General features: G+C 64.9%; 10 protein-coding genes across 10 annotated transcripts in view; 5 read left to right on the top strand and 5 right to left on the bottom strand.

Moving 5' to 3' along the window:
• Nucleotides 1–293: 293 nt before the first annotated feature.
• AMSG_04807 (uncharacterized protein) lies at nucleotides 294–5715 on the top strand (the record flags this gene model as incomplete). Its single annotated transcript, XM_013903025.1, has 2 exons — nucleotides 294–4639; nucleotides 4669–5715. Exons 1-2 carry the CDS (start codon nucleotides 527–529, stop codon nucleotides 5713–5715), a joined length of 5160 nt encoding a protein of 1719 aa, XP_013758479.1. The 5' UTR covers nucleotides 294–526.
• Nucleotides 5716–7714: 1999 nt separating this feature from the next.
• On the top strand, nucleotides 7715–8881 carry AMSG_11825 (uncharacterized protein; the record flags this gene model as incomplete). The annotated part of the gene is made up of 1 exon (XM_013903206.1): nucleotides 7715–8881. One exon carries the CDS (start codon nucleotides 7715–7717, stop codon nucleotides 8879–8881), a length of 1167 nt encoding a protein of 388 aa, XP_013758660.1.
• Nucleotides 8882–8898: 17 nt separating this feature from the next.
• Nucleotides 8899–13331, top strand: AMSG_11824 (uncharacterized protein; the record flags this gene model as incomplete). Its single annotated transcript, XM_013903205.1, has 5 exons — nucleotides 8899–8912; nucleotides 9368–11087; nucleotides 11144–11333; nucleotides 11366–12849; nucleotides 12876–13331. The coding sequence occupies 5 exons, from the start codon at nucleotides 8899–8901 to the stop codon at nucleotides 13122–13124; spliced, it is 3657 nt and encodes a 1218-aa protein (XP_013758659.1). The 3' UTR covers nucleotides 13125–13331.
• Nucleotides 12849–13679, bottom strand: AMSG_04805 (uncharacterized protein). The gene is made up of 2 exons (XM_013903024.1): nucleotides 13601–13679; nucleotides 12849–13554 (listed from the first exon to the last, which is right to left on the bottom strand). Exons 1-2 carry the CDS (start codon nucleotides 13655–13657, stop codon nucleotides 13132–13134), a joined length of 480 nt encoding a protein of 159 aa, XP_013758478.1. The 5' UTR covers nucleotides 13658–13679; the 3' UTR covers nucleotides 12849–13131.
• Nucleotides 13680–13987: 308 nt separating this feature from the next.
• AMSG_11823 (uncharacterized protein) lies at nucleotides 13988–14595 on the bottom strand (the record flags this gene model as incomplete). Its single annotated transcript, XM_013903204.1, has 2 exons — nucleotides 13988–14137; nucleotides 14203–14595. The coding sequence occupies 2 exons, from the start codon at nucleotides 14593–14595 to the stop codon at nucleotides 13988–13990; spliced, it is 543 nt and encodes a 180-aa protein (XP_013758658.1).
• A 65-nt stretch (nucleotides 14596–14660) lies between these two features.
• AMSG_11822 (uncharacterized protein) lies at nucleotides 14661–15215 on the bottom strand (the record flags this gene model as incomplete). Its single annotated transcript, XM_013903203.1, has 1 exon — nucleotides 14661–15215. The coding sequence occupies one exon, from the start codon at nucleotides 15213–15215 to the stop codon at nucleotides 14661–14663; it is 555 nt and encodes a 184-aa protein (XP_013758657.1).
• Nucleotides 15216–15438: 223 nt separating this feature from the next.
• Nucleotides 15439–19244, top strand: AMSG_04803 (CHRD domain superfamily protein). Its single transcript, XM_013903023.1, has 2 exons — nucleotides 15439–15578; nucleotides 15885–19244. The coding sequence occupies exon 2, from the start codon at nucleotides 15889–15891 to the stop codon at nucleotides 19195–19197; it is 3309 nt and encodes a 1102-aa protein (XP_013758477.1). The 5' UTR covers nucleotides 15439–15578; nucleotides 15885–15888; the 3' UTR covers nucleotides 19198–19244.
• Nucleotides 19245–19365: 121 nt separating this feature from the next.
• On the top strand, nucleotides 19366–20129 carry AMSG_04802 (uncharacterized protein). Its single transcript, XM_013903022.1, has 2 exons — nucleotides 19366–19593; nucleotides 19793–20129. Exons 1-2 carry the CDS (start codon nucleotides 19415–19417, stop codon nucleotides 20082–20084), a joined length of 471 nt encoding a protein of 156 aa, XP_013758476.1. The 5' UTR covers nucleotides 19366–19414; the 3' UTR covers nucleotides 20085–20129.
• On the bottom strand, nucleotides 19999–22113 carry AMSG_04801 (uncharacterized protein). The gene has a single exon (XM_013903021.1). The coding sequence runs from the start codon at nucleotides 22043–22045 to the stop codon at nucleotides 20147–20149; it is 1899 nt and encodes a 632-aa protein (XP_013758475.1). The 5' UTR covers nucleotides 22046–22113; the 3' UTR covers nucleotides 19999–20146.
• Nucleotides 22114–22344: 231 nt separating this feature from the next.
• AMSG_04800 (long-chain-fatty-acid-CoA ligase ACSBG2) overlaps nucleotides 22345–24895 on the bottom strand; it is a 2819-nt gene continuing 268 nt past the window's right edge. The window contains exon 2 of the mRNA XM_013903020.1: nucleotides 22345–24275. Within this exon, the coding sequence (XP_013758474.1) occupies nucleotides 22464–24275 (1812 nt within the window). The 3' untranslated portion in view covers nucleotides 22345–22463. The remainder of the gene's footprint in view (nucleotides 24276–24895) is intronic.

The following is a 24895-nucleotide window of genomic DNA, read 5'->3' as shown; positions in this document are numbered from 1 at the left end:
TCTGTTCCCCCCCCTCCCACCCTCTCCCCCCCCCCCCCGTCCTTCCCCCTTGCGCCCCGATCACGCTCCCCGCCGCCCACCACCACCTCACCCACCACCACCACCACCACCACCCCCACTCCCCCCCCCTTCACCCCCACCCACCACATACACCTACGGGTACACACCATTTATGAAGCAGTTCAAAGCCACCCTTCGGAGACTGACTTTGCGGGTGGAAGCCGGTGAGAGCAGACGAAGAGCGGCGGCGCCGGCTTCGTCTTCTTCGTCGCCAGCAGCACCTTTGTCCCCATCACCGCCATCATCACCGTCACCATCGTCATCGTTATCAAGACGTCGTCCATGGCCTCGATCACCGCCCCAGTCGCCTACCTCCCATGCTCCTCCTCCTCCTCCTCTTGTTCTGTCACACAGTGGTGGTGCGCTGTTTGTGCTGGATACTACGGTCCCTTCGGCTGCTCTGGAACCGACGGCTCGGCTGCAGAGCTCGCGGGCAGAGGTCCTGACCGATTCGGCAACGGCAGAGATGATGGCGGATTGTCTAACACTACTGGCCAAGGGCCAGGCGGTAGCCAAGCGATTGCGGGCTCTGCGCTTGGTTGTGCGCGTGCTGGCGCTGTATGTCTTGCCAAAGTGGCCGCTGGTTTGGGATGCAGTCGACGATCTGGCAGAGGCTGATGATACCGGGGTGAGGCACGCAGTGTACTCCCTGCTCGACACCGCCATCGCGTACCAGAGCCTGACAGTTGCCCACGCCCGGGCGCTCACCGTACATATCACCGACGCGCTCCAGTCGCGGGATCCGGAGCTTATGCTTGCACTCCTCGTCCGCCTCCTCCACGACGGCAAGGCGCTCCCGCTGTATGCGCCGGATCTGGTCGACTCGTTTGTCGAATGGATGCGAGCGTGGTCGCGCGAGCCGGCAACCCATGTCCAGTCGCTGACTCGGCTTGTCAAGATCTTGTACCTGGCCCTCTCTACCTCGGCGCACGTGATCGACAAGGCCCACCTGCGAACGCTGGTCCAGTGTGTGGTGGGCCTCGCGACACGGACCTCATTTGACGCCCTCGCCCACGCATGTCTTGTGTGTCTCGACCCGGCCGTGACTGTCGCTTGTGTCATCGATGGCGCACCAGGCCTGCGGACGCCGGTTGTGGTGGCACTGGCGCGGCTTGTAGCGCTCCCCGACTACACTGTGGTGGCGTTTCGGCTCCTAGTTGAGGTCATGCATCGCGAGGGGAACACGGGTGTGATGGCGTCGCTGCTGGCCATTATTGACAAGGCGTCGAACCCGCTGCGGGTCATCGAGGTCCTCCGCGGAACGGTCTTCTTTGCCACGCGGCTTGCGCTGGACCCGCCGGACGACGCACCGCCGCAGCCGCTTGGCCCGCTGCTGGCGGCGCTGATCCGGCTGGCGCGGCGGACGCTACGGCGTCACCTTGCCGCACCGCTCTCGCCGGCCGACCTCGCTGTCTCGCATCCGCTCCTCACCGAGATTGCACTCGCCCTGCTTCGCATCATCGAGGCCGAAGTCGGCCGCGCCGAGCACTTTGACAGCGTGCTCGAGCTTGTTGTTGTTCTCTCGTGGTTTGCCGAGCTCTACGACTCGCCGCAGACGTTTTCGGTCTCGCTCCTCCTTCGCAACCTGCCAACCAGCGGCGGCGACGAGTCGCGGCTGCGAATGATGCTCTCCGACTCGGGTGAGTCGGGCGACCCGCTCCTCTCGCCAACCTCCGAGTACGAACCGGGGTCAGGCCAGACATCGCCCAGCGCGTCACGGCCGCAGGCGCGAACCTCGCTCTCGTCGCGGTCGATGACGCTCTCGTCGCCCGAGCTCTCGCAGGCAGCGACGCCGTCGTTCTCGACCCCGGTCTCGCCGCTCTCGCACGCTAACTCGCGGTCGCGGTTCTCGGCGTCATCAACCCGCAAGATCTCCTCCGAGCTCGCGTCGCCGCCGCCGCAGGCTGCCCCGGGCTTTGCCGCCAACTTTAAGGCCATTCTTGGCGCTCTGGAGAACATCCTGCTCTCAGCCTACTCGAACCCGTTTACCTCGTGCGAGTCGTCCGCCTCGGCCGTCGGCGGCTCGGCCCGCCACCCACCGCAGCTCCTCCTACTGCTGCTAATGCAGTACAAGGCCGTGCTGAGCGTCCGCGGCGGCGTTGCGCTCGCCGACCACCTCATTGCCCGCCTCTCGCCACTCGTCCCGGACTGGCTTGTCTCGGCGCGGGCGTTTGCGCTCGGCTTCCTGGTCCACGAGTCGCGTCCGGCGGTAGTGCTGCGTGCGCTCCGCGGCGTCGGTGAGCTCTACGACGCGTTTCGCCACGGCTACGGCGAGGCACTGCTTGTTCGTGCCTTGCTGCCGGCATTTGAGGCGCTTGAGGCCGTGCCTGAAGATTCGGCGCTTATCAGCGAACTGTATGGCCTTCTCGGGCGGCTTGCCGAGGATGCCGTCGGCGACGTCTTCCACAGCCTCGTGAGAGTCCTGGTCACGCCGCTAGTGAGTAGTCGCAAAGCCACGCCGAGCCACGCCTCGCTGCAGGGCTCAAGCGCAGCGCTGGCCAGCCTCAACGCGCTCGTGTATCTCCTCGAATTCAAGCTCGCGCGGCTGCCAGTCGATCATGTCCGCCTCGTGTACGGCTGCTTGCTCCGACTGCTGGCCAAGGCGTCTGCGCTTGGCCTTGACCTCTCGGCGCGGTCAGTGCTCATGCAGGCCGTTCTGCGCATCTCGGCCGACGACGGGTACCAGATTACGTGGCGCGACCAGGCCACGGTCTTCCTCACCTGCTCTTCGGACAAGGCGCGGCGGTACGCGCTGGGCCTCCTCGACCTCACGCCGCTTCTCCACGCGCTGCTAGACTTTTTGGTGGCCGAGCCAAAGATCGAGCTTTTCTCGGCTGCGCTCTCGGGACTCGAGGGACTCGTCTCCAACTCGGCTGTCATGGGCTGTGTCGACGTTCACTCAGTTTTGGCACGGGTATGTGCCCTCCTCGGCGGCAGCCAGTTTGCGGCGTCGGTCGATGGCGTGCCGGCCGCCGACGACAACACGCTGCGGACTGCCGGCCTCTCACTCCTCGCCAAGCTCCTTGCCCTCGCCACCGCCCGTCCAGGCTACCTCGGGTCGGTGGCGGTGCCGCCGGCAGTGACGCCCGATGCCGATGCCCTCAACGCCCGAGTCGATGCCCTCTTTGTCCGCTTGTGGCCCGAGGCCGTCTCGATCCGAGGCAGCAGCGAGCGCGGGTCGAGCCACGACGAAGGCAGTGCTGCGCTCGGCGACCGCATTCTCTTTGCGCTTCACGTTGGCCTTAGCTCGAGCTCGATGGCTGTGGTACATGCGGCTCTGCGGGCGCTGCGGGCGCTCATGAACTGTGGGCGGTGGCGGAGCCAGCTCCTCCGCCATGTGCCGAGTCTGGTGAGCGCGACGACAAGCATGGCGAGCGCGCGGTCGGCGGCCCACGTCACCGCGCTCCTTAATGAGCTCTTCCCGTTTGCGCGGCGGCCGAAGAGCCGGAGCAGCAAAGAGACGGCGCGGGTGGTCGACTCGCCGCGGCGGCTTGTTCCGTTCCTGCGGTTTGTGCTCCGGCTCTGTCGGGTCGACGGCGTCTGTGCCGGGCTTGGTGAAGTCGAGCTCGACTGTCTCTTCCACTTTATACTCTCGGCCTTTGCGCTCACGCTAACCTCGTCCGACATCATTGACTCGGGCTCGCCGCCGCTTCTTCTCTCGCTCTGTGTCCGTGCGGTTCTTGAAGTGGCCGCGGTGGTGCCTGCCACGCTGCGACCGGGCGTCCACGCCCGGATTTGTGCCGCCGTGTGGCGCGTCTTTGACGCGTCGGCTGTGGCCGAGACCCGCCCACTGCTTGCACGCCACGCGCGGATGCTACTGTGGACCGCCGATGCGCTCCTGCCGTCGATGCTGTATGCCGGCTCATTGGTTGGGCGCGACGAGAGCGAGCACGCGCTCGGCACGGTCGACGTCCCGCGGTTTGTAGCCATATGGGCCCAGCGTGGTGCCGGCGGCGCCATTTACACCATCGAGCGACCGGATCCGGCGTCGCCGTGGTCGGTGCTTGCCGTCCGCTCGGGTGCTGGCCGCCTCGAGTGGCAGCACGCCATCGAGAACGAGGTGCTCGTGCCCGGCTTTGTGGCGCCGCCAGCGCCGCCAGGCCTCGCCGCACTGGTTCGCTACCCGTTCCGGGCTGGCGAGGCGCCGAGCGGGCGGGTGGTCAAGAACGTCCGCTCCCGCCGCCGGGCCGTGTTTGGTCGCCGCGGCTCGAGCCAGAGCACCCGCGCGGCAGCAGTCGTCGCCGCCCCACCGTGGATGGGCCCAGCGGCTCGGGGCTCTGGTTCTGTGCCGCGCTCGCTGAGCTCGGGCTCATCGTCAGGCGGTGCACGCAGCTCGAGCGCAGGCGCAGGCGTCGGTGGCATCGAGAGCATGCTCGCCCGCGACCCGCGCTGGTCCGACGCCTACATCCATCCGCCGACCGACCCGGGCTCGCCGCGAGCCGGCTTGCCAACGCTGGAGCCGACGGCGAGCAGCCGCAGTAGCAGCAGCCAGCCGCAGGCTGGCGGTCTCGAAGATGCCGGCCTCCTCGAGCACCTGGCGACCGAGGAGGCGCTTCCACGGGCGAGGCTGGGCAACTCGGTAGCGGAGCGACGGGAGGAAGGCGCAAGAGGGACGGCGAAGCCCGTCCGCGGAAGCGCATGTCGGCGTCTAGATCGATGGACGCCATTGCCGCGGCGGCGCGCGGTGTGGTGAGCAGCTCGGAGGCGCTCGCTGCAGCAGTATCTGTGTCCGCGGCTGCGAACGAGTCGAGTGGCGACGAGCGAGCGAGCCTTGTGGACGACGGCGAGCTGGCACCGTACCCTGCCAAGGTGTCGGCAGAGGAGGCGATGGAGCCGATGCCGTCAATGCGCGGTGGTGGACGGGCGGCGACTGACGCGTCAATGATGATGGCGCACCTGGTACCGGCACCGTTCTCGTTTGAGAGTGGGTCGGTCGGAGGGCACGGCTCGAACGAGTGGCTGGTAGTCAAGGATGATGTAAGCCGGCAGGCGGTGTACGCAGCGCTTGGAGAGCTCGACAGCCTGCCGACGGCGTTCTCTGTCCACGAAATTGACGTGGCGTTTGTGGACGCGTCGGCGCACGAGCTCGCCGGTGAGGATCTCCTTGCAAGCAGCCTGTTTGCCGACGGCCTGGCGTTTGTGGAGCGGACCGGGGCGCTGGAGGGCAAGTGGCAGTGGGCCTCGCCGGTCTCGCGCATCAAGATGCGACTCCGTGGCTTGCACAAGGGCTTGCGGCGTGATGAGAGCCTTGTCTCGGTTGTCTTTTGCGCGTCCGAGGCCGTGGCGCCGTCGTCGGCCTGCGTTCGCATCGTCATCCAGCCGCGCGGCGAAGGCCTTTACACGGTTCGGCTCCACGTCCGGCCGGGCATGTATGCGCGCTCGCCGCTGTGGCAAGACGTGCCGAGTAGCGAGCTGGTCGCGGGGCCGGTCCTCGCGCAGCACGTCATGGATCTGGCTGTCCTCTGCGATGACATGATCCAGGCCCAGGTCCGTGGCTACGATCACATGCCCAACGCTGGCGCAAGAGTGGCCAAGGTTCAGGCTGTCCTCGACTCGGTCTTTGTGCGCGAGCGCGAGCCGACCGAGGCCTTCCATGTCGTTCCCGTCGACGGCGACGAGCGCGATGTCCAGGTCATTCGCCCCACGTTGGCATAGCCCATGCTCTTACGATCACAGGCCTCGTCACGCCATGGCCGCCACGCAAAGGCTGGCAGGCTTGAGGCACTGAAGCGGCGACTTTGTACGCTGTCAATTAGGCAGGATGGCTGGGTAGTTGGAGGCGCGATAGAAGCGAAGATCAAATGTGCAAAGAAGGATTGCACGTCATCACAGCTAGCGGGCAGTTGCATGTGGGTACTACACACGGGCGATGGGCAAGCCGTGCAGCTGGGCTGTGCCTCGCGCACCAAACGCTTTAGCGTTGACCTCTCGTGGTAGGCTGGCCACATGACAGGCCAAATTGGTCATGGATGCCAATTAAGGTCGAGCGGCAATTTTTGGCCTCATCGTAGAATGAAGTTGTTCAGCAACGGCAGCACTCGACTCTACCCACACAACCGCAACAAGCTGGGCGGCGAGGCATGGGAGCGCGGAGCTCGCGAAAAGCGAACGAGCGTATTACATACTCTGAGTTTGTGACAGCCGCAAAGAGATGGACAGCGCTCAATAAGCGCCTTGTCGAGGCCCTATGGGGTACGGTGGTGGTGCGGGTCTGGGTTCGGTGAAAAGAGCAATTTGGTAGGGGGGGGGGGGATGGAGCCGCACTCACTGTTCGTTTGCTGTCGATCCGTGTCGCATTGGATATGTGCGTCTGACGGTGTTCAAAAACTGCCACAGTCGAGTTTGTGCTCGGCACCATGCCGTCGTCCAAGACAGCCGGCCTGAGCGATGCCGATCTGAAGGCGCTCTCGGTCGACACTATGCTGACTGAAAATCGTTTTGTGGTGATGTGCTCCATCCTGGCGACGGCGCTCTCAGTGGCGGATGCTGAGACCGGGGGCGTGACGGCGCACGAGGCGGCGGTCTTGTCGAACGAGACCTGGACTCGGGTCGCCTTTCACACCTTTGATGTCGACGGCTCGGGCACGATCGACTGTCTGGAGTTGGTAGGTGGGCTGGGGATGGTCATGTCGGCGACGCCTGTGGAGAAGAAGGCTTCGTTCCTCTTTCACTGCTACGACTGCGACGGCAACGGCGAGCTGTCCAAGGTTGAGCTCGAGCTGTTGTTCTCAGTAGCAGACGTGACTATCAGCCGAGCGACGGGCACGGCAAGACGCAGCGAGAGCAAGTCGCCGCGGTTGAGCAAGCGGCGGTCGCGGCGGGTCCGGCATCGCCGGACAAGCAGCGATGGCGACCGCGGTCGCGAGGTGCTTCGGCTTCCGCACCGCGCACACTCTTCGCGGCGTGTGAGCTCGGAGCGGGGGTGGGTCAATGAGGCAGCCAGTACGATGCCTGTTCGGCGCATGGCGCGCTACGCTTTGTCATCAGCTGCGGATGATGTGGCGTGGGTGATGGCGGTGGCGCAAACGACGTCGTGCGACGTGGTGACGTTTGCCGAGTGGCTCACCTTTGCAGAGACGTTTCCCGAGTTCTTTGACTGGAGCGCGCGGATCTCGGGCATGTTAGGTGGCATGTCTGTGGTGATTGTCTCGGACGTACCGTGGGGAGCGCGGCGCAGGCGGCGCCAGTCGCGGGTGCGGCCGGCATCGCTTTCGCAGCTAGAAGGGGGTCGTCGGTTGTCTCGGCGCTAAACCGGGCAGCGACGGCAAGCTCCAAGGACAAGCTCTCGGAATCGCTCGACCTCTCGCCGCTGAGCAAGCTGCGAGCGTCGCGGTCGCCGCAAGCGAGCTCAGGCTCGCTCTCGAGGTCGGCGTCGTCGAATCGATCGAGCTCGGGGTGGACGTCGGCCAGCAGTCGGAGCGTGCTGAGCGATCTGGCAGCAGCGCAAGCCGAGGTTGTGTTTGCAGTGCCCAGATCGTACTTGCGATTGGCGGCGCGGACGACGACGGAGCTTCCAGTGGGGGGTAATGGCAACGGGAGCGGACGACGGACGGCATCGCACGACTCGTGGCTCGAGCGCGAGGAGCGCGAGGAGCGGCGAGTGACTCTGGCGCTAGGCGAGCTCTCGCTCAAGCTAGCGGAAGAGGTGGGCTCAATGATGGACTTGACGTCGTCAGGCGAGTCGATGGTGGTGGGCGACGCAGCTCCCCTGCCGCTGCGGAAGGGGAGCTGTGCCACAACGCCGTGGCGGTACGAGGGTCATGTGGATGTCGAGACCGAGCTACCGCACGGCCACGGCATGCTGCTGTTTGCGTCTGGAGCGCGGTACGTGGGATCGTTTGAGCAGGGAGAACGGAGCGGGTATGGCGAGCTTGTGTGCGAGCATGGGCGGTTTGTGGGCTCGTTTGCCGATGACGCCTTTACTGGATGCGGCGATCACGAGGTGTGGGAGGACGAGAGCGGGTGCGATCCGTTGGCGCCTGCGGTGCAGGCCGGGCGATACCGCGGCGACCACCGCGGCGGGTTCCGGCATGGCGCCGGTGTGTTCCAGCTTCCGATGGAGGCCGGCGTGTACGACGGGTGGTTTGAGCGCGGCGAGTGGTCGGGACCCGGCTCGTTTGTTTCCGAGCTCGATGGGAGCGTGTTCTCGGGCGTGTGGGATGCGCCGCGGAGAGAGCTTCAGGCGAGCCGGCGGGCCCGGCCGCTTGGGTACGACAACGGATGCGTTGGTCAGATTGTGTACGGCAATGGGGTGATGTTCGAGGGCCGGTTTGAGACGCTGCAGCCGGTGTCGGGCGTGCTGCGCCTCGGTGACGGCGAGATTGTCGACGGCACGTTTGCGAACGGGCGGCCGGTCGACGGCGAGTGGATCATGCCGGAGCTTGGTGTGAGCTACGTCGGGACTTTTGGAGGCCATCGGTACGATCTGCATGGGTTTGGCACCCTTCGGTCGATTCCGCGCGAGGCTGTCCTCTACGAGGGCGAGTTTGTGCACGGCGTGCCACAGGCGCGCGCCGTTCTCATCTTTGTCCACAAGCCGTGGCAGGCGCATGCCCGCTCGGACCTTGCTGATGCCCTTAACCAACTCGGCGAAGAGTACATGCTTCGGGACGTTGTCGCTGCCATTGTCGACTTTGTCTCGGTCGCATCCACCGACTGGGCCATCGCCCACATCAACGACCGCGACGAGTGCAAGACCGTCGCCAATGCTATCTCTTCGCTCCCCGCTGCAAAAGCCGGTAAGCTTCACGTCTGCATCCGTCCTCTCCCGCACTGGTACGTCCTGCGGAACATGACCATCCTCCATCGATTCCCCGCATAGTGGGCCCAAAGTCGTGCATGGGTGCGGCGTTGTTCGAGTGAGGATGTCATATCGCCTGATCATTGAATTCGCGATCATCCCCCCCCCACCCCCGTTCCCCTCCCCCCTCTCCTGTACACACACACACACACACACAAACACACATACACACACAAACACACGGGCGCGCGCGAAAGCAGTAACACGCTCTGTCAAGACCCTACCATCTTCCTGCCAAACGCTGGCTGCTGGCCATCTGACCCTCACTGACACATCGAAATCATCCGGCAAAAAAAACCCGACAAGCCGTGCACGCTATGCTCCCCCCCCCCCCCCCCTCTACCTGTGCAAATACATGCGCATACACTCTTTACCGGTGCTCGTGGCGGTGGTGGGTGTGGGGCTTCTGGCTGGCTGCGTGTGCCATGCCTTTAACACGGAGGCCGGCCCCCCTGTCTTTGCCAACTTTCGCTTTGCTCCATTGTCGCCATCGGCAAACGTGTCGAGGGCGCAGCGTGGTGGCGTGCATCCTCTGGCTCGCGAGGAAAAGTTCCGAGGACGGGTTACCACCATTGATGACGACCTCAAGATGGATAGCAACGCAACAGGAGAACAGCTGGGGTCGGCGTTGGCGATGTCGCGGTTTGGAGGCGTTTTGGCGGTGTCGGCGCCGCTGTACGAGGCAGCTGGCACGTGTCCGTCGAGCCCATCGGATTGCTTCCGTGGCCGGGTGCTGATTTACGAGCGTGAGGGCGATGACTATGCACGAAAGGTTGTGCTGGAGCCCCCAGAGGACATTGCGCCGTATGGCGATGCCTATCAGTTTGGCCGCAGCTTGGCCATGCATCCATCGGGCAAGTGGCTGGTGGTGGGCACGAACCTGGCGGGGATGGCCGCGTTTCCCCGAGGCGCACTGTTTGTGTACAAGGCGATGCGCACACCAGAGACCCTAGCTGGATTCAAGCTGGAATCAGTGCTGCAGCCGCCTATACTGAGCGATGCGATGTGCGGCGAGTTCGCCAGGTATCTCATTGGCGGGGCCAACACCGTGATCATCTCTCCTGACGCGCGGCTGGTGGCGTCATCAGCACCGCGGCTGTGCTCGAACTTGCTCGGGCAGGAGGTCGGCGCTGTGTTTGTGTTTTGGCGGACGTCGACGTCGGGCAGTTTTTCATCCGACAACGTCCACGTCCTCTACCCCAGCAACGCGACGATCGATGCCGGCGCTATCCACGGCAGCTCGAGCAACACCGTGGAGGGGGTGCAGTTTGGCACGGCACTGGCCTTCAATTCAGGCTTTGCGTACGACTACTACTTTGCGGACCGGAGCTCGAAGCCGACCAAGCCACAGGCGCTGCCGTCGAGCGATGCCGGTGAGCTTGACGTGCTGCAGAACGTGGTGCTGGACAATGCCGGCCAGGGACTCGCGCCAAACCTATTTCTGGCGATCGGCGCGCCACGCGGCGATGGCGGTGTGACCTGTCCAGGCAACGTGCAGACAAACGAAGGCAAGGTGTATGTGTTTGCGCTCGACTCGACGGTGTCGGTCTCGTCGCCGGCGCACTTTGTGTCGACAGCCGTTCTGGTCTCGCCGCTCGGCGGCAAGCCTGACTGTACCGTGTCAGCGGCGTCGTCTGGCGAGTACTGCGGAAGCGCGCTCGCGGCATCAGACGATACGATCTTTGCTGGCTGCCCGCGCGACGTTGACTTTAGCAATGTCGGCTCTGTGGTTGAGTACCGTCTCGAGGGGGCCAACCCGTACGATGCGGCCGAGGCTGTGGCTGTGTTGAGCGGCGGGCAGTCGTTCCGCAACTGGACGGCGGTGACGCATTTCCGCGAGCCGCTGGTGGCGAACCCGGTGGTGCCACAGCGGGTCATCGACTCGAGATTTGGCGCCAGCCTGGTCTACGCCGAGGCGATGGATGTGCTTGGGATAGGGCTACCGACGTACCCTTCGGGTGGCGATCGTGGCGAGCTTGTCCTGCTCCGGCGCAACGCAAGCGCTGAGAGCCAGTGGCTCTGGTTTGCGGCCATCGAGGAGCCGCTGTCCAACGATCGGACGCTGTTGGGCGCGGCGATTGTGGCTGGTGGGAACATGTTGGCGGTGGGCGCTAGAGGCGTGGACCGGTTCAACGGCGGGTACGCGCTCCTGCACGTGGACGAGAACCGTGGCGGGCAAGACGGCGACGAGCCATTTTGCCGCCCAGCATGCTCCAACGGCGCATGCGTCGACGTCGGACTTTGTGAGTGCAGCTCGGGATCGTGGGCGGGCGTGCATGCGAGATCAACTTGGACCTTGACAGCATGCGGGTGACGGTGCTTGCGGCGGGGACAGAGGCGCTTGAAGTGGCGATCCCGCTGCCTCCAGGCAGCGGAAGCATTGCCGGCGGGGTGGTGCTGTTTGTCAATGGCCGACCCGGCGGCGTTGTAGCGTTCAATACGACGGTGGATCTGCCGGCGATCCATGTGGGCGGTCTGCGGGCGGCGTCACCATACGTGCTCCAGGCGCGGGCGTTCCGCGGGAAGTGTTTTCCGAGGCCCTGACGGCGATCCCGACGGCCGCAGAAACGGTGTTTACTGCGTGTGCACCGGGGACGGTCGAGGCGAGCGGTTCGTCGTTTTTGTCGCGCCAGTGCTCGCCGTGCCTGGAGGGGACGTACACAGAGACGGGCGCGACAAGCTGCAGCGTGTGTCCGGCGGGGACGACCTCGGCAGAGGGCTCTGCGATCCGGGCCGCATGCGTGTGCACTGCGGGGCGGTATACGCCAAGGCCAGGGGTGAGTGGGCTGGCTTGCGGGGCGTGTCCGCGCGGCGCGCGTTGTGCGGGACGGCTTGCGGCGCCCGAGCCGCTGGACGGCTGGTGGGCGCTCGAGTACGACCTTTTTACGCCATGCACGCCATCGGCGGCGTGTGTTGGCGCACTCGAGGGCTCTAACGGCAGTTACGTCGGCCCAGGTGCGCGATGCGGGCGTGGGTACGGCGGACATCTCTGCCGCGAGTGCCAGGCCGGGTACTACTTTGACGCGCGAGCGTGCGAGCGGTGTCCGCCGGCAAGCTCTGCGCTTGTCAGCCTGTACTTTGTGCTCGCAGTCTTGATGGGGCTTGCTGTTCTCGCCACGGCGATCTACGGGTCACAGGCGGCGATGTTTGAGTCTCGGGCGACGGGCGATGCTCAGTCGTCGCGGCTGGGCAACTTTGCGTTTGTGCATGTCTCGCTGGCGATTGCGACACTCCAGATCATGACAGTTCTGCTGGGCATGGATTTCTCGTGGCCGGTGGGAACGTCGTCGGTCGGTTCTGTCCTCTCGTCGATGCTGATGTTCTCGTCCCGGACGTTTGCGACCGGGTGCAGCGTGACGGATTTTGGGGCGCGCTACGTGCTCGCGATCTGCTTTCCGCTCGTTGTGGTGCTGGTCTTTTGCAGCGTCTTTGTACTGCTCCGACTCGTGCGGCCGACCAAGCAGTACTCGCTGCTGCTGTTGGTCCGTGCAGCAGTGATTATGATACCGCCACTGTACATTCCGGCGTCCAAGGCTGCATTGGAGCTCTTTGACTGCTCGGCGCTGCCAAACGGCAGGTTCTACTTGGATGCGGCACCCGAAGTTGAGTGCTACGTGGGGGGATGGTGGGTGCTGTTTCCGCTCGGGCTGGTGACGTCTGTGGCGTATGTGTGCGCTCCGCTGGGGATGGGCTTTGCACTCTACCAGGCGCGGCACGATCTCGACTCGCCCCGCAACGTGGCGCTCTACGGCTCGCTCTTTGCGCGGTACCGGGCCGGGACGTACTTTTGGGAGATGGGCTTGATGGCGAAGCGGTTCGGGGTGGTTGTCTTTGACCTGTTTATGACGCAACACGCGTACTTTCAGCTCGCGCTTGTGTTTGCGCTCCTCCTCACCTCGCTGTGCATGCATTTGCATGCGTCGCCGTACCGTTCGCGGACACATAACGTGTTCTCGAACGTGTTTGAGGCGCTGCTGGTGGCGATGGCGGTCCTCGGCGCGTTGCACTTTCGGAGAAGGAGCCGTCGAGCGAGGCACGGGCGGTGGCAACGGGCAGCGCGTGGGCGGTCATCGGCAGCGTCCTCGCCATTTGTGTCCTCGCCATCTTCTGGGAGCTGTGGCAGCTGTCGGTGGCGTGGCGGGCAGGCAAGCTCGACCACCGGGTGGCATTTTACGACGACATGGACCATCTGGTGGTCGACGGCGGCGAGCCGGACGTCCACCGCGACGGCGACGGGATTGCGCTGGAGGCCGGCGAGTGGTGAGGTCAGGCTACTCGGACTTGGTCGCCGCAGCGGCGTCATCACTCGAGAGCGGCGGCATGGCAGACGGATCGTACCTGCGCGCGATGGAGGTTGTGGTGAGGAAGAAGAGGCCGAGCAGGCCGTTGACCACCGCCCACAGCATGTACGGGCGGATGGGGAAGCCGGCATCAACAAGAGCAGTCGAGCCAAAGATGGACCAGCCGAAAAAGGCAGCAGCCACCACATGGGCCTGGCCGAGCGATCGGCACTTGGCCTTGGACATGAACCGTGCCGAGACACACAGCAGCGCGGCGAGAACGATCGACGCAGCGCCAGCGATTGCCAGTGTCATCCGCAGTGCTGTGAGTGTCCTCGCCGGCGCCGACTCGACAAAGTCATCGCCAAAGTACAGCCGCAGTGCCGAGTCGGGACGAACCATAAAGTGGAGGGCCTGGGCCATCGCGAGGGGGGGGGGTGGAGAAGGGCGAGGGGCGTACTTGGAGAGTGAAGAGGGTCGACTCGGCCATGGTCACTACTGTGTGCAGGTACCACATGATGGGAACGGGTGGGGTGGACGTGCGGAGGGAGTGGTGTGACTGGGGCGGTGGGTGGGAATGGTGGACGGTGGGTGCACGCCAGGTGTGGCGACGGGTTGTGGTGCGAGTGGCCCGACGCCAGGGCGAGTCGGATCAAGGAAGGGGTCATGATGGGCATGGGTTTGGGCACATGTTTGGGTGCGGGTTTGAACAGGGAGGGGGGTGCACGTATTGGATTCGTCCAATGCTTGCGTCGGAAAGTGCGGGCGGGCGGGTTGGATACGATGCACACAAAGTCGTGTTGTTTTGATGAGAAACGCGCAAGGCTGGCAAGCTACAGCTCGTGTGCTACTGCTCGCTCGCAGACACCTCACCTGACAACGGGGCATAGTCGGCGACAGCTTGCGAGAGACGGGCAATGATGTGCTCGGCGATGCCGGTGTCGCTGGGATGGACGACGGCAGAGAGTCGGACCCAGGTGGCGAGGGCAAAGTAGAGCTCGATGTTGGAAAAGTCCGGGGGGTGAAGCCCGGGGCGTTGATGCGGGAGGCAAGGGTCCGAACCATGTCATCAAGGGCGACGGTGGCGTGTGCGGCGGCATCTTCGCCCGCGGCCTGGGTGAGCGCCTCGATCTCGCCCGAGGCCGAGAGGTGGGCGGCAAAGGCAGCGAGAAACGCGTCAAAGGCGTCGGCGGTGGCAAACTTGGTGTCGAGCGGGAGCCACAGCTCGACGTACTTGGACGTCTGCTCGGCGACGCTATCGTTGGTCCACTCGGAGAGGACAAGGTTCCGGAGAAGATCGGCGGCGCGCAGGGTGACACCGGGCTTGGCCACGTGCGCAAAGATGCGGGTGAAGATCGACCGCTCCTGAAGCCAGAGGAAGATGTCGACGGCGTGCTCGGCAGAGGCGAGCTCATAGTGGATGAACGAGAGGCCCGAGCTGATGGCCTGGAGCATCCACGCAAGGCGAGGCGTGGCGAGCGCATCGATGACGTCTACTGCAGCCGCAAACGCAGCCGGGACTAGCGATCGCGCCGCGCCGGGCGCCCAGCCGGATCTCCGCCCATCGCCGCTGTAAAGAACGGAGCTCGGTCCGGATACGATGGCGAGAGCCGGGCGCTCGGCACGTCCTCGCCCTCAACGACCCCGTCCGGCCCCGACGCTGGCGGCTCGTCGCTCCAGAGCAGTGCTTGACACGCAGCCAGCAGCTGATCGCGCTCAAGCTCGTCGCACCACGCGCGGGCGCGCGCCACACGCGCCACCGCCGCCACTAACAGCGAGACCGTAGTCAGCCGCTGCTGCCCATCGACGCAGACCAGGGTCCGGTCCTGGGCGCCCGGCACGAAAATGGCCTTGCCCATGGCGTGGCGGCCCGTGGCACCGGCATCCATGGCGTCGGACAGAAGCGTGGTCACCACCTTTGCCGTCCAGCAGTACCGCCGCTGGAAAATGGGAATGATGATGCGGTCGACGGAAAAAAGTTCCTCGCCAGGACTCCGCACCTCGCACACGCTCTTGACCCCGGGCCCATGCAAGCCCTTGCACTCGTACGCCATATGTTGCAGCTTGTTGCTCATGGTACCTGTGTTTTTCGTCGATCCGTCGTCAACAAAGCCTTGCACCTTTTCAACCTGGTTTACCCAGTCAAGTCATGCCCATGCTGTTCATGGTGGGGATGGTTGGAAGGTCGCCGTTCCTTCCAAACTGCTGTGGAAGTCGAAGTAAAAACCTGGCCAGTGGGTGAAGCGGAATGTTGGTCGAAACCAACTTTAGAATCTTTTTTTTTGTGTTGGCATCTCCGCCAATTCACGCGCCCAACTTTTTCGCCCTTCTCCGCGCCTCCATCACCGACTCGCCCCCCTCCTGAGCCCCTGGACGGCCCACACCCACACCCACACCGCAGCACACGACCACTTTCCTCTCTGTGGCAACAAAAAACCGTATGTCCTCCCTACCACCGCTATGCTCTCTCCTCCTCCTCCTCCTCCTCCTCCCTCCCCCCTGCATCCCCCCCCCCCCTCCCGCCCCCCACCCTCCCTTCTTTGCCACCTGTGTGTGTGTGTGTGTGTGTGTGAATATGTTGTTTGCCTCACCGCTACCATTCCACCTCTGGTTTGTGCCCTTTTTCGGCGGTTGGCTCCTTTTTTTTTCCTCTCCTCCTCCCTCTCCCCCCACTCCCTCCCCACTCCCTCCCCACTCCCTCCCCCCTCTCGCTCACCTGTATTTGGCTGCATTACGGAGAACAGACGGATGAACACGGCTGGTATTTTCTCGGTACTTGTAGTCACATGCCTTCTGGCATGTGCGGGTATTGCGACGGGTACGGCTGTCCGTGCCCTGCCTGCGACTGGTGTGGCGGTGCTCAACGGATACAACGAGATTCCTGTTGCAGCGACGACGGCGCGTGGCGTGGCGGTCCTCTCGTGGGACCCTGTGACAGCGCGGATCACGTACTCTGTGGTGACCAACGTGACGTCCGACATCACGGGCATCCACCTTCACTCGGGGTCGGAGAAGCTCTTCTTCTCGACGACCGGCTGGGGCACGTCGACGCCTGTCGACCGCAAATGGGGCGCGCTCATTTCGGCCGGCAACACGTACGTCAACGTGCACACGGTCGACTTTCCGTCTGGCGAGGTCCGCGGCGACGTGTGGGCTGCGGGCTACTCGGCCGGGCCGAACATGCTGATTGGCGCCGTGGTGGCCGAGGACGTGTTTGAGACGGTCCGCGACCCTGCGGCTGGGCCGATGGCTCGAGCAGTTGGGTTCTGGCAGGTCAACACTGTCACGGGCCTACTCTCGATGGAGGTCGCGGTGGCGCACCCGGACATTACGGCCATCCACATCCACCAGAACACGCTCGGGCGCGAAGGGACCAAGGTCTGCGACTTTCTTGCGTCGCGGACCGGTAACTGCGACAGTCTCAACGCCGACCTCCTCGCCAACGGCGGATACTACTTTAACTTCCACACTTCGTCGTCGGCGTACATGCGCGGGCAGACGTTTGCGCTGGATGCGACGGCGGCGCCTTCGCAGTTCAACTTTGCCGGGCATCTCGACGCGGTGGCGAGCTCGAACGTAGTGGGCGTGGCGCTCGGCGCGTTTGATGCGTCGTCGTCGTCGCTGACGGTCCAGGTGTGGCACAACGCGAGCGCGGCGCTCGGTGTGAGCGTGGGCAACTACGTGCTGTGCACCGGTGCTGGCGCGTGTGACTCCCCGGTCGTCCACACCTTTGATGGCCCGCTCAACGTGACCGAGACGGCCAAGTTCTTTGCGGCGCCGGGCCTGACGGTCAACGTGGCGGACGGGACCGGCATTGTGGCCGGAGGCGTGCTCAGCTACCAGCAACTCTCAGAGGGGACGACATACCTCCCGCGGGCGGCCGGCCTGCTCTCGGGCTTTGAGGCGACGTATACCGAGCCGGTGGTGGCGCGCGGTGCGGCACTGATGACATCGCTCGATGCGACCGGCTCGAGCTTCCGCTACACGGTGGTGTACGCGACGGACTCTGTCGGCGCGGGCGCGACGGTGCACCTCGGAGTCAATGCGACGGCCGGCTATGTGCCGGACGCGGTGACGTTCCTGGGCTCGGGCGCCAACTCGGGCGCGGTGACTGGTACCTTTACCGCTGCGAGCGTTGGGCTTGACTTTAACCGGGTCGTGGGCGTGACCTCGTTTATCGTGCGGACGGACGAGATGCCGACCGGCAGCGGGGCGGTGCGCGGGCAGATGACCGAGGTGGCGATTGCGCCTGCGTCACAGATCACGCACGTGGCGCGGCTGGACAAGCAGCAGGAGGTGCCGCCGTCGACGTCTGCGGCGACTGGCGTGGCCGTGGCGACGTTCAACCCTGTCGACTTTACGGTCGACTACCGCGTGGTGTGGGTCAACCTCGCGTCGGCAGTCTCACAGGTCCACCTCCACCAGGGCGCGGCCGGGACAAACGGTCCGAAGATGTTTGTGGTGGCCGACTCGCCGGCGGGCAACGGGATCGAGGGCTCGACGCCGCCGCTCACGGCAACGCAGGCCGCAGACTTTGTGGCCGGCAACGCGTACTGGAACGTGCACACGGTGAACCACCCGGCGGGTGCGATCCGCGGGCAGATCACGGCGCCCAAGTTTACGTACGCGGCGGCACCGAGCGTGTGGGACGTGTCGCGGACGTACGGCGCGAGCCCGCAGACGTCGGCGGCGACGAGCGTGCTCATCACGACATACGAGGAGGAGATGCCGGGCGGCGCGTCGCTGGGAACCTACTCGCTCATGACGACGTACACGGGCGGAGCGGTGACTGCGGCCGATATTGCTGCGCCGCACAAGGCGGGTGAGACCGGGAGCGCGCTTCAGTCGCTCTGCGTCGGGCCGTGCGGACAGAGCGAGTCTGCAGGCACGTCTATGGTCGACCGCCAGATTGCTGTGGCGGCGCGGACCGGGCTCGCGTACGTCGAGGTCATGTCTGTGACCGAGGGCACTGTGCGTGCGCAGATCGAGGCACTTGCGCCCGTGGCGGCGCCTGTGGTGCCTGCGGGGAGCATCTCGTGGATGGTGCGGCTGAGCGGGTGGGAGGAGGCGACGCCTGTCGATTCGCCTTGGACTGGCTTTGCGGCACTGACGTGGAACGAGGCGTCATCGACGCTCGACTACGCGATCTGGCACACCGTGCCGGACGCCACCAAGGTGCACTTGCATCAGGCGTCGGGCGGTGCTGCGCTGTACGAGTTTGCAGCTACGCCGGCAGCGTCCGTCTCGCCGGTTGTGGGCTCGCTGGTCATTGCGCCGGAGCACCGGTGCATGCTCAAGTCGCAGACAATGTACGTCAACCTGCACTCGGTGACCAACCCGGGCGGCGAGCTCCGCGGAACGGTGGCGGTCTCCGAGTTCAACTACGGCTCTGTGTCTGCGGTCGGCGGGCAGGAGGTGCCGCCGGTCCTCTCGACCCGCGGCGGCATGATCGCGGTCTCGGTCGACGCCAACGCGATGACCATGAACGCCACGGTCCTCCACAACATCAAGCGCGACGTGACCAAGGTTCACATGCACCTCGGCGCCGCCGGCACCAACGGCGCGCTCACCTTTGACATCGGGACGCTCGCGTGGCTCTCGTCGCCCATTTCGCTCCCGTCGCTGCAGTCGATCTCGGCGGCGCAGCTCGCGTCGTTCAACGCTGGCGAGTTCTACCTCAACTTGCACTCGTGGCTCATCCCGTCGGGTGAGGCGCGCGGGCAGATTGTGCCGGTTGTCCCGCCGGCAGCGTGCGTCGTCCCGCCGTCGCCGTCGCCGCCGCCGCCGCCGCCGCCCACTGTCGCTGCCGCGCCGCCGCCGCCGGCGCCTGGAACCCCTTCGCCGCCGCCGCCCGGAGGCTCGTCGGCCATCTCGTCGCCGTCCAAGGACGACGGCGTGTTCAAGACCGACAACTACATCCTCGCCGGCGTCGCCCTCGGCTCGCTCATCATCGGCATCCTCATCTCTGCCATCATCTGCAAGTGCTGCTGCTCCGGCAGCGGCTCGTCCAAGCGCGACTACGACATGGGTGGTGCTTCTGCGCTCATGACCATCTGAGTGCGCTCTCTTTTTCCCTTTTGTTGAACATAACTGTGTCATTTCCAGTGGCGGGTCGGGGTGAGGGTGGGGGGGTGGGTGGGGCGGGACACCTGCATGTGCGAGCTGTGGCAGGCAGGGGGGGGGGGGGGGGGGGGAGGGGGGAGTGGTACCTCACTTCCGACCCCCTACCACCCCCCACCCACCGCCACCACCGCCACCACCCCCACCTACCACCATGCCGCTTGTTATCCGCCTCAAGCCGCCGCATGTGTCTGCCATTGCCGGCGTGTTCTTTGGCATTGGCTGGGGCCTCTTCATCGACTCGGTGGCGTACTCGAACCATGTCCACAACAACGTCGACATTGTCTTTGGCTTCTGGATGCCGGGCATTGCTGCCACTCTATTCCTTCTCATGTACGTCGAGGTGTGTGTATGGGGGTGTGTGTGCAGTGGGGGGGGGGGGGGGGGGGTATGGGCATGGTCTATGGTCGGGTGCATGTGGCGGTCGTAGGGCGGGGGTATGGGCATAGCCTCCACACACGCACACACACACAGACATGCATGCACGCGCACTCTCTGGCTCACCCTCCCCAACTTCGAACCACACGCGCAGGATGATGCCCATCTCGTCAAAGGCCATCGGGAACACAGACGCGTTCTCGGGCGGCTCGCCGATGGCGGCCCGACTGTGGATGCTGGTGGCGTTTGTGCTCGGGCTGGGAAGCGTAATGGCGGGCATGGCGCTGATGATCACCCAGTACACGCAGCGGACAGACGGCAAGACGCCCAAGACCACCTGGCCAGGCTTCGCCATGTTCCTCCAGTCGCTCTTCATCTTTATCGCCGGCATCGTGTACCGGTTCGGCGGCGACGCCGTCGACGTCGCCCAGTACGACGGCTTTTAGGCGCGTCGGCGCGGGAAGGGAGAGGTAAACAGACAGCACCGGCAAGTCGGGTGTGTGGCTGCTTACTTGGACATCTGCTGCTGCTTGTAGACGACAAACCGCGGGAGGTTGGTCACCACGTCGTCGGCCCGCATCAGCACGTCCTCTGGCAACGACTCGGTCCGCATGCCGTCCTCGATAGCTGCGGTGAGGGTCTGCTCCAGCTTGCCGAGCTTGCCGAGAAGGCCCGAGGAGGCGAGCGCCGCGTTGACCGCCGAGCTCGCGAGGAGCTCAAAGACAGCGTCGGCGGCCTCGAGGACCACTCCGATCTCGGCGTCGTCGAGCTGGTTGGCGATAAAGGCGACGAGCGCGTCGGCGCCGTCGGCGCTCGCGCCCACACGCATCGCCGCGCCCAGTAGCGCCGCAACCTCGGTGGCCTTAACCCGGACCAGCCGCATTGGCGCCGTGCTTGCCAGCTGTACAATCATCTGCCACACCTCGGGCGACGCGTCCGGCGTAGGGCAGCCGTCGTCGAGCCGCGCACGCTGCAGGATGGCCGACGCAAGCGTGAGCGCGGGCTCCACCACGTCGCCGGCTGCACCGCCGACCTCGGCCGTGCGCAGCAGCTGCAGCGTGGCTTGCCACACCGGCACTAGCGCAGCCGCAGCCTCGGCCGACTCGAGCACCATCCACGCATTGGTCGCGAGACCGACCACCCGCACAAGGTGGCCGTAGTACGTCCGCACTCGCTCACCGATCGAGTCGAGCGTCCGCCCGAGCGCGTGGACCTGGTCCGGAAGGACGGCCATGCGCGGAAGAACAAGGTCCGAGAGCACCGCTCCGGGCCCGACTGCCGCCGCCACCACAGGATCGACGCCCGCGCCCGCATCGCTGCTCTCCTCAACCTCCACCACCAGCGCGTTGGTCAGCATCTCAAGCGCCATCCGCGACGCCACCACCGCCTCGTGCCACGCACCGCCGTCGGTGCTTTCGTCGCCGATGGTCGCCGCCGGATCGACGCCCGCCACCGCAGCTCGGAGAATAGGCGCAACCTCGGGGAGGACCACTCCCGCAGCCTGTGATGAACTCACCAGCGCCAGAAGGACCCCGGCACCGAGAACCGCAATCAACGCGTTGTCGGCGGCGAGGAGCGGCCGGAGCGAGGTCAGCAGCGCCTCCTCAGAGCCGGCAGCAGCAGTGAGCGCCGTCACAAACGACGGGTTGCCGTCAGCAAGCGTCATGATGCACTTGGCAGCCTCCACAAGAACCTGCCCGGGCACGTCGTCGGCTTGGGCCAGTAGCGGGACCAGGCACTCGGCGAGTCCGCCGGCGTTGGTGAGCGCAGCCGCGGCCTCGGGCGTAGCCTCGGCCATGCACTGGGCAATGGCCGCCAGGTGACCAATCATCATCCACATCTGCATCACCTCATCTTGCGACCGCCCGCCGGCCTCCAGCTCCTCACGGACCTTGCTGAGGCTCATGGCCACGCAGGCAACGCCGTCGTTGGCCATCAGCGCCTCGGCACCCTCGAGCGAGCTCACGCCGATGTTGCGGATGACGCCAGCAACCGTGACCCGGACAGCCAGCACGCTATCAAACATGCGCACCCGCAGAGCGTCCATGACCTCGCTCCGGAACAGAGCCTGAGCTTCGACATCGACCAGAGCACCCGAGCCGATGCGGCGCTTGGGCTGCGGCAGCGATGAGGCAGCCGACGTGGTCGGCGCCGAATCATCGAGCGATGACGCATCGAGAGAAGCAGCCAGAGATGCAAGAGAGCCAGCGGCGACTTCCCTCTCGGAAGCATTGTTCGAAGCCAGAGCGGAGAGGAGGTCAACGAGACGAGTCGGAAGGGCATCAGACGATGTGGCCGAGTGGAGAGCTTCGCTTGGCGTTGCCACTCGGTGGTCATGCGGGGAGAAGCGACGTTCAGCCTTTGCTCGCTGCCGCTGCTTGGAGCGAAGTTTCTTGGCCCGGCCCATGTATGCGCGCGCGTGTGTGTGTGTGTGTGTGTGGTTGTGGTGGTTGTGGTTGTGGTGGTTGTGGTTGTGGTGAGTGGTGTGTGGTGTGTGGTGTGTGGTGTGTGGGGGAGGGAGGAGGGGAGGGGATGGCTGGTGAGATGGATTGGGTTGGCCGAAGCCGAGGCCAGAGGCTGAGGCGGGAGGCTGAGACCGAGGCGGAGCGGTGGTGTGCCAGGTTGGGCGGGGCATGACCAGTGGGCTGATGGGTAAGAAGGAGATGGGGTGGGATCATTGCGTCGAGCTTGTTCTGCACTCGGCGTCCGGTTGTTAGGTACGCTTCTGGAGGTCTTTACAGACTGCGGTTGCACCAAGGAAACCAGGACCAGAAGCAAGTCAGGATGGGGCGGGGGTTGTTGGAGGTGAGGAAGCGGGAAGCCGGTTACGCCTCGACGTACATCGACTCGATGACGTCCGAGAAGACCTTGTAAACAATGCGGCGCTTGAGCTTCATGGTCGAGGTGAGGCAGCCGTTGCCGATGGAGACGTCCTCGGGGAGGAACTCCCACTTGCGGATGAGCTGGGCACGCGAGACGGAGCCGTTCTCGTTGTAGTCGTCGATAGTCGACTGGACGTAGGCCTTGACCTTCTCGCAGGCGTGGGCCTCCGAGACGGTTGTGGCGGTGGAGCCGATCTTGGCGAGGACGGCGAGGGCATCGGGCGTGGGCGTCTCGGTCGCCTTGCCGTTGGTCATGTCGATCTCGCACTTGATGGCAACCAGGAGCGAGAGGTACTTGCGGCGGTCGCCGATGCAGATGGCGTTGGAGAGGAGCGGGCAGTGGTCCTTGATGTAGGTCTCGATGCCGACCGGGCCGACGTTCTCGCCACCGGCGGTGATGAGCAGCTCCTTAATGCGGCCGGTGATGTGGAGGAAGCCGTCCTCGTCAAAGCGGCCGAGGTCGCCCGAGTGCAGGAAGCCATCCTCGTCGATGGCCGCGGCTGACGCCTCCTCGTTGTCCTTGTAGCCGGCAAAGACGTGGCGGCCGCGCTTGCAGATCTCGCCGTTACCCTCGGCGTCTGGGTCGGCGAGCTTGATCTCGGTGTGCGGCATGGGCTTGCCCACGGCGCCGAGCTTGTTGGCGCCTGCCAGCGAGACTGACGACGCCCCGGTGTTCTCGGACATGCCGTAGATGGAGAAGATCTCGATCCCGATCTTCTTGAAGAACTGCAGAATCTGCAGCGAGATGGGCGCCGCCGCCGTCGACACGTAGTGGCACCGGTCGAGGCCGAGCATGGCCTGGACGGCGCCCTCAGGCAGCGGCTGCGGCGTCTCGCCGGCAGCGGCCGCCGCCTTGGCCTTGGCCGCCATCACCATCTTGAGCTTGTCGGCGAGCTTCTCAAAGACTCGCGGGACGGCGAGGAAGACCGTCGGGCGGACAGCCTTGACAGTGTCAAAGAGCGTGCCCTTGAGCGCGTCCGGCCGCGCAAACCAGATGGTGCCGCCGGTGATCATCGGGCCGATGATGTCCAGCATCTGCCCGGCCACGTGCGAGAGCGGCAGGAACGAGATGAGGTGCTCCTCGTCCACCTTGGAGATGAGCGAGAACGTGAGCTTGGCGTTCCACGTCAGGTTGTCGTGCGTCACCATGACTGCCTTGGGGTGACCGGTCGTGCCCGAGGTATAGATGAGGGTGGCGCAGTGGCCAGGCCGGGTCGCCTCCATCCGCGCGTCCAGGTCCGCGTCCGGCACATCTGCACCGGCGGCAAGGAACGCCTCCCACGAGAGCAGGCCCTCCACCGACGCGTCAACCTCGCCCGACCACTGCACAAACGTGGTCACGTTGGGCATCTGGTCGCGCGCCGCGAGCATGATCGCAAGGTGCCGGGCGTTCTCCACAAACACAATCTTGGCACCAGAGTGGCTGACAATGTACGCCGACGCCTCTGGCCCGTTGGTCGTGTAGATGCCTGCCGCCACGCCGCCGGCAAGAATGGCGCCCACATCCGCCGCGAACCACTCGGGCGAGTTAAAGCCGCGCACCGCAATCGCCTCGTGCGCCTCAAGCCCGAGCGCCATCAACGACTTGGCAGACTGCCGACAGATCTGGTAGTACTCGCTCCACGTTGTCGACTGCCACTCGGTCGCGCCCTCGGGCATGATGTTGTACGCAACCTTGTCTGGCGTATCCTCCGCACGCTTCTTGATCGCCGCGCACACTGTTGTCGGCGGCTCGGCAGCAAAGCCCTCGGTGCCCTGCGCGGGTGAAGGGGTGTGGGTGTGGCGTGAGTCTCAAAAAATTGCTACAAAAGGAAAAAATTGTCCGCATCAGAAAATAATCGTCTACGCGTGAGCTCGTTTGCCAAAAAACAGACGCCAAGTGAAGAAAGCCAAAACGTGGCCAGTCACGACGAGCGGCGAGGCCATGGCCATACACGCGTGCGAGCAAAGGTAGCGAGGTAGAGAGTTGCCATTAGCAAGGTAGTCACCAAGAACAAGAGAAAGAGCGTGTGCGTGTGTATGTATGTGTGTGTGTGGAGGAAGCCTGGCGTGGTCTTGCCCTCACAGGCACCCGCAAACACAGCCTTCTGGTCGGGAAGCACCTGGGAGGCACCCGTTGGCTTTTGTTCCCCCCCCTCCCCTCCCCCTCGCCCCCCCCCCCCCCCCCCCCCCTCCCATCCTCCTGCTACAGCCACGCATGCGTACCATGCGAATGTTGAACTCGCTCGACATGTCGGTCATGTAGCGGTCGTTTGTGGCGGACATTGTGACCTGATTTGATTGCTTTTGTAAAGAGAGGAGAAAGGTGGTGGTGGTGCTGCGGCGACTCGCCTCGTGGGTTGGCGGTGGTGGAGCGTGAGGGGGGGAGGAAGACG

The sequence above is a fragment of the Thecamonas trahens genome (assembly GCF_000142905.1).
Source record: "Thecamonas trahens ATCC 50062 unplaced genomic scaffold supercont1.19, whole genome shotgun sequence".
Classification (NCBI taxonomy): Eukaryota; order Apusomonadida; family Apusomonadidae; genus Thecamonas; species Thecamonas trahens.
This window is presented reverse-complemented; position numbering and strand designations above follow the sequence as displayed.